This window comes from Mandrillus leucophaeus, unplaced genomic scaffold (assembly GCF_000951045.1).
Source record: "Mandrillus leucophaeus isolate KB7577 unplaced genomic scaffold, Mleu.le_1.0 Scaffold10, whole genome shotgun sequence".
Taxonomy (NCBI): domain Eukaryota; kingdom Metazoa; phylum Chordata; class Mammalia; order Primates; family Cercopithecidae; genus Mandrillus; species Mandrillus leucophaeus.
Genome location: NW_012098098.1, coordinates 5,195,922 through 5,203,391, shown reverse-complemented (window position 1 = coordinate 5,203,391; position 7,470 = coordinate 5,195,922). Strand labels below are relative to the sequence as shown.

The following is a 7,470-nucleotide window of genomic DNA, read 5'->3' as shown; positions in this document are numbered from 1 at the left end:
GCACTTAGGGAGGCCGAGGTGGGCAGATCACCTGAGGTCAGGAGTTCAAGACCAGCCTGGCCAACATGGCAAAACCCCATCTCTGCTAAAAATACAAAAATTAGCTGGGCATGGTGGCACATGCCTGTAATCTCAGCTACTCAGGAGGCTGAGGCAGGATAATTGCTTGAACCCGGGAGACGGAGGTTGCAGTGAGCCGAGATGGCACCACTACACTCCAGCCTGGGCGACAGCTCGAGAATCCGTCTCAAAAAAAAAAAATAAAAATCCACACTAGAGAAGCATTCTTACAATGTAATAGAATAAGGATCTTGTCTGGTTCTTGGTTAAATGTGCAGTTGAGTTCAAGGCCCAGCTGTGGCCAGCCCTCACACACACACATCTGCTGTGGAATACACAGGCTGCTGCTGCCCGTCACGAAACGAAAATCCACAGCCCAATCACTGAGGTTAAAATCGCTTTTTGTTGCTATGGGTGCTTTCAGTCAGCTGATTCCCAGAGAGAGCTATCACCTTTTGGGAGTCCATGAAACTTTAGAATGATGGCCTTGTGGTGGAAAATGCTAGAAGTGTGGTTGAATCTAACTCCTTATTGGAGGGCAGTGCAGGGCAGGACGGGGCTGTGGTGGCCTCAGGCTCAAGGGCAGATGGCCTTGGCTTCAAATCCCAGCTCTGCCACTCACCCACGAGAACTCAGCAGTCCTCACCCAGGGACGGGCTCACTGCAGCTTCGGGGCTGCTTTCCTGGTTTCCTGCAGTTAAGAAACAAACTGTCCTGAACTAGGGCAGGAAAGACCAGAGTCACGTAGTCCCCATCATCTCTCCTGGTTCCAGGCTGGTCTGGGCCCTGCTGTGGGACTGACTCGGCAGGGACCCTCCAGGAATCCCTGCCACGGTCACTCCCTGGGGACCCAGCTGGCTTCTACGCAGTGCTCAGGGCTCCAAGGGTGCATTTCCAGAGAGAGTCAGATGGACACGATGTCCTTTTCTGCCCCGGCTTCCAGAGTCACAAAGCACTGCTCCTGCGGCGTCCTGTTCGCCACTCCTGCCAGAGGCACCTGCCCAGGCTCAGGGCAAGGGGATATCACCCCACACCTTGGTGGGAGGGGTTCAAAGAAACGACAGCCCTCCACACAAATTATCACACTGAATCTTCCAATCACTCCGTGGGGCAGGGCCTGTGATTCATCTCTGTTCCGCACACAGGGAAACCAAAGCTCAGAAAGGCAAAGAAGGCCTTGCCCCGGGCACACAGCTGGCAGGTGAACAGCCCGTTTTTAAACCCAGGAAGTGGGTTCATGCAGCCTGAACTCCCAACCGTCCCAGCACCCACCTCCCACATTCAGTCAGAACTCAGGCTGAGCTCCAGCCCCTGCTGCACATTTCTGAGCTTTTCAGCAGCTTAGAGGGAAACACGGGCGGAGTCTGTAACCAAAACCACATCAGGCGCTGCCAGGAAGCCCGGACCCCCCCACTCCCAGCGCCATCCCATCTGCACAGGCCCCTACCAGTGCCGACCTGTCACTGTGCACTCAGCTCCCAGCGTGCAGGCACAGCCCCATTGTGGCCACGGTGACCCTAGGCAGACAATCCCAGAATGGAGACCTCGAGGCTTCACCTTTGACCCTCTCTCCGTAGCCAGAAGTTTTGGCCAAAACTGCCCACAGAGGGTCCCCACCCTCTATGCCTGGACAAGCTGCAAGCTCCTCAGGCTGCTGGGGAACCCCTCGTCCCTGCCTTCGCAAGAGTCAGGGCTACAGGGGAATTGGCTGCCTTGTGGAGCTGGAAACAGCCCACCAGGTCCAGGGGATCCAGGGAACGGCTCTATGCCCTTGTGGAGGCTCTTTCAGCTTTGGCAGCAGCAGGGGCAGCACCTACTGAGCCCCATGCCCATGTGGCAGGGACTGATGGAAGCCGTTACAGCCACCATGCGCCCATCATACACCTGGGGAAACTGAGGCTCCAAGAGGACAAGGCAAGGGTGGAGTTACGCTGGGTGGGGCTTGACACTCATAAGTTGTGGGGTCCTGTCTAAGAGAAAGAAGACAAAACAAGGAATAGGGTGGGCACGGTGGCTCATGCCTATAATCCCAGCACTTTGGGAGGCTGAGTCAGGCAGGTCACCTGAGGTCGGGAGTTTGAGACCAGCCTGACCAACACAGAGAAACCCCATCTCTACTAAAAATACAAAATTAGCCAGGCGTAGTGGCGTATGCCTGTGATCCCAGCTACTCGGGAGGCGAAGAATCACTTGAACCCGGGAGGCGGAGGTTGTGGTGAGCCGAGATCGTGCCATTGCACTCCATCCTGGGCAACAAAAGCGAAACCCCATCTCAAAAAAAAAAAAAAGAAAGAAAGAAAAGAAAAGTGGAACAAGTCACCGACCCACTTCCACCAGCAAAGGCTGTGGTGCTTTCTACGGGTAGCTCGTCCATCCATGCTCAAATAATAGATGTGATGGTCTCAGGCTCATTGGTGTGCTCACCAGTGTCCCATTCTAGCCGTCTGGGCTCACTGCATGCATAAAGGAAGGGCCCTGACTTGCTTTGGGGACCCGGGGGAGAGCAGCTTTCTGTAACCACATAGCAGCGCCAGCCCTCATGCATCTTAGAGACAGGACAGGAGCTCCTAGGGACGATGATGCAACACACAGACATCCTCTTCCCAGCCCAAGACTAGAAAGCTTAACTGGCAAGAAACCTGCACGCAGAGGAATGGCTGGGGCCTGCCGCTCCCCTGACTGATTCCTGCAGCCCTGGGGACGGAGGGAAGAGCCCGCACCTCGGAACGGGCCAGGCCTCAGTGGCCCTGACTGGCAACGTGGCTTTGGGCAAGTTGTTTATATCTGTCTGTCTGTCTTTATCAGTAAACCAGAAATACTTCTCAAAGGGTTGTTCTGAAGATTTGAAGTAGTTGCTCAGAAAGTGACTGGCACATCTATGCCCTGGGAGCGAGGACGTGTGGCAGGCAGGAGGAGACGGACATCTCAGGACACACCCACCTGTTACCCATGTGCATAGACCGACGCCTCACTGCACACCCGCCTATTACCCATGTGCATAGACCGACGCCTCACTGCACACCCGCCTATTACCCATGTGCACAGACCATCTCACTGCACACCCGCCTGTTACCCATGTGCACAGACCATCTCACTACACACCCGCCTGTTACCCATGTGCACAGACCATCTCACTGCACACCCGCCTGTTACCCATGTGCACAGACCGACGTCTCTCTGCACCCCACCTGTTACCCATGTGCACAGACCATCTCACCGCACACCCGCCTGTTATTCACGTGCACAGACCGACGTCTCACTGCACACCCACCTGTTACCCATGCGCATAGACTGGCGTCTCACTGCACACCCGCCTGTTACCCATGTGCACAAGCAGTGTGCTCCTTCGCAGCCCAGCTAGACCATGCAATGGGATGTCAACGCAGCTAGACCGTGCAATGGGATGTTATTTGGCAGTCAGAAAGGACACAGCTCTAACTCACGCTGTGGTGTGGGGGAGCCTCAAAAGCACCATGCTAAGTGAGAGACGCAAGACACAAATGTTCCACATGTTACATGACTCAGTTCCTATGAAACCCACAGAGACAGAAGCAGCAGGGCGGGGGTGGGGACGAGAGCTAAAAAGTACCAAGCTTCCTCCTTGAGGTGTTGAAAATGTTCTAAAATTGACTTGGGATGGCTGCACAACCATGAATATACCCAAAACCATAGAACTGTAGACTTCAATTTTTATGTAGTTACTTTAAGAAAGGATCTCACTTTGTCATCTAGGCTAAAGTGCAGTGACATGATCACAGCTCACCGCAGCCTCGACCTCCTGGGCTCAAGCCATCCTCCCACCTCAGCCTCCTAGCTACCTGGGACCACAGGCATGCGCCACCACACCTGGCTAGTTTTTGTATTTTCTGTAGAGTCAGGGTCTTGTTATGTTGCTCAGGCTAGTCTCAAACTCCTGGCCTCAAGCAGTCCTCCCACCTCGGCCTCCCAAAGTGCTGGGATTACAGGCATGAGACGTTGTGCCCAACCAGGTTGTACACTTTAGATGGGAGAGTTGCATGGTATGTGAATTCTATCACAATAATGCTGTGGGTTTTATTGCTGCTGTTGTAGTTGTTTGAGATAGAGTCTCTCTCTGTCGCCCAGGCTGGAGTGCAGTGGCGCGATCTTGGCTCACTGCAACCTCTGCTTCCTGTGCTAAAGCAATTCTCCTGCCTCAGCCTACCGAGTAGCTGCGATTACAGGCACCTGCCACCATGCCCGGCTAATTTTTGTATTTTCAGTAGAGACGGGGTTTTGCCATGTTGGTCAAGCTGGTCTCGACTCCTGACCTCAGATGATCTGCCTGCCTTGGCCTCCCAAAGTGCTGGGATTAGAGGCATAAGCCACTGCGTCCAGCCTATAATGCTGTTTTTAAAAAATTAGCTGGATAATTACAAATGTGAACACGTGTGCCCAGAACTAATGCATGTGTCTGTCGGCGTGGACACTCCTGGGCTTCCTTCTGGTAGCTCAGCCGCCTCTCCTGACCCTGACCCTCACTGCTTGATGTTAGGAGACAAGCCCAAGGCATCTGGGTTGCCGGCTTCCACCTTGGAAGGCCAGGGCCCAGCAAAGTCAATGTGCTGTGGTTGAGCAGGGAGGCCGTCTGCCTTGCGGACACAGACTCTGTCACTTCCAGCTGGACTCTTGTCCCACAGCCAGGGGCAGGTGCAGAGTTGTGCTTGTTTGGGTTGGGACACTGATGAGGGCTGTGTTGCGGCCAGGCCCAACCGCCGTGAGCCGAGATCACATCACGGCACTCCAGCCTGGAAGACAGAGTGAGACTCTGCCTCAAAATAAATAAACAAATAAATAAATAATAAATAGAACTACCCTATGATTCAGCAATCACACACCTCTGGGTATATATCCAAAAGAGCTGGCTGGGCACAGTGGCTTATGCCTGTAATCCCAATATTTTGAGAGGCCAAGGCAGGAGGATCAATTGAGCCCAGGAGTTGGAGAACAGCCTGGGCAAGATGGCAAGACCCCCTGGCTACAAACAGTTAATTTTAAACCCTGGTGTGGTGTCATAGCTACTTGGGAAGCTGAGACAGGAGGATCGCTTGAGCCCAGGAATTAGCGCCTGCAGTGAGCTCTGATGGCATCACTGCACTCCCGTCTGGGTGACAAAGTAAGAGCCCGACTCTTTTTTTTTTTTAAAACCTTTTTTTTTGGCCGTAAGTGTATTCAATGCAAAATAATCCTCTCTAATTTTACGGAGGTGGCTGGCCACATCCACGAGCAAATCCGCCTCTAAACTGGAATTTGGTTGCTGAGCCAGCCCCAGCCTCGGCTTTCTTGTCGGCGCCAGGAGCACAGCGCTCCATCTGTAGGTATCTCTGTCGGCTTCCCCTCTTGTGAGTCTTGCAGGTCACTCACCCTCCAGACCTTTAGGCCAAGGCCTGCCAGTCTCTGGATGGCTGCAGCGCAGGGTGGCAGGCACGGTTTTTGGGGACAGATGGAGGTAATCATGGAGATACTGGGTACCCTCATTGGTAAGGTAGCAGTAGAAATGTCTTCAGATAGGCCGGGCTCATGCCTGTAATCCCAGCACTTTGGGAGGCCAAGGTGGGTGGATCACGAGGTCAGGAGATCGAGATCATCCTGGCTAACATGGTGAAACCCCATCTCTACTCAAAATATAAAAGATTAGCCAGTCGCAATGGCAAGCGGATGTAGACTCAGCTACTCGGGAGGCTGAGGCAGGAGAATGGTGTGAACCCAGGAGGCAGAGCTTGCAGTGAACCGAGATCACGCCACTGCACTCCAGCCTGGGTGACAGAGCGAGACTCTGTCTCAAAAGGAAAAAAAAAAGCGACAATGCAGGGACTCCTGACACATGCTCCAATGTGGATAAACCTGAAGGACATTATGCCCAGTGAAATAAGCCAGACACAGAAGACAGAAAACCACAGGATCACACCCACATCAGGTCCCCAGAACAGAGTTTGAGTTTGGGATGATGGAAAAGTTCTGGAGATGGATGGTGGAGATGGTGGCACCACAATGTGACTGCATTTAACGCCATTGAAATTTACACTTAAAAATGGTTAAGATGGGCCAGGGACGGTAGCTCATGCCTGTCATCCCAGCACTGTGGGAGGCTGAGGCAGGTGAATCACCTGAGGTCGGGAGTTCAAAAACCAGCCTGACCAACATGAAGAAACCCCGTCTCTACTAAAAATACGAAGTTAGCAAGTGTGGTGGTGGGCACCTGTAATCCCAGCCAGGATGGCGCCATTGCACTCCAGCCTGGGCAACAAGAGCAAAACTCCATCTCAAAAAAAAAAAAATTAAGATGGTAAATTTTATGTTATGTATCTTTTATCACAATAAAAAGTAATATTTTTTGCAGCCAAAGTATGCAAAAAGAAATGGCTTTATTTTTATCTGTATTATTTATTAATTATTATTATTATTATTTGAGACAGTCTTACTCTGTTGCCCAGGCTGGAGCGCAGTGTGGCGTGATCTCTGCTCACTGCAACATCCGCCTCCCGGGCTCAAGTGATTCTCCTGCCTCAGCCTCCTGAGTAGCTGGAATTACAGGCGCCCACCACCACACCCGGATAATTTTTGTATTTTTCGTAGAGACAGGGTTTCACCAGGTTGACCAGGCTGGTCTCGAACTCCTGACCTTAAGTAATTCACCCGCCTCAGCCTCCCAAAGTGCTGAGATTACACGTGCAAGCTACTGCGCCCGGCCAAGAAATGACTTCAAAAGGAAAAATGTAAGCACCAGCGTAAGCTGGTGTAAAGTAATGTAATTCCCACCAATGTAAGTTGGCAGGAATCCTTGCTCTGTATAGAAGGGTCATATTTTCTCATCACTGCTTCCAAGTGTGACAGCAGTGGCCTCGTGGCCTCATCTCAGGGAAAGCACTTCCTTCCAAGTGCCGTGAAGGCCTCACGTGCTGAGATAAGATGGAAGCTCCTAGTCTCGCCTGAGGACTGACACGGCCTGTGCTTCTTGGTCTCTCAGGACGCGCGGGCGGCCGTGGGCCCCTTCGACCCCTCCAGTCTGCTGCCCGCCTGCCGGGATTACTGGACCTATGCGGGCTCGCTCACCACCCCGCCGCTGACCGAGTCGGTCACCTGGATCATCCAGAAGGAGCCCGTTGAAGTGGCCCCAAGCCAGGTGAGCTGTGCCCGTAACTGGCATGATGGCACTTCATGGAAGGCATCTCTCTTGCTTGGCAGCGTCACTAAGATGCTGCATAAGAGCGTTGTAGAGTTATATTCTTTCATGCCTTTGGGGCGCTCTTACACAAGAAAAAATTTCCAATCGAAGCAGGAGCTTGTTGAGTTTGAACAGCGGTTCCGATGATCACAGCGAGCATGTTCTGAGCAGCGCCCTGATCTATCGCACACAAACACAAGGCATTCATGGGAGTTGTCCCAGGGTCT

General features: G+C 52.7%; 1 protein-coding gene across 1 annotated transcript in view; it reads left to right on the top strand.

Annotated features, from left to right (window-relative positions):
• CA5A (carbonic anhydrase VA, mitochondrial) overlaps window positions 1–7,470 on the top strand; it is a 70,074-nt gene that overhangs the window by 58,843 nt on the left and 3,761 nt on the right. Inside the window, exon 6 of the mRNA XM_011972383.1 lies at window positions 7,046–7,201. Within this exon, the coding sequence (XP_011827773.1) occupies window positions 7,046–7,201 (156 nt within the window). The remainder of the gene's footprint in view (window positions 1–7,045; window positions 7,202–7,470) is intronic.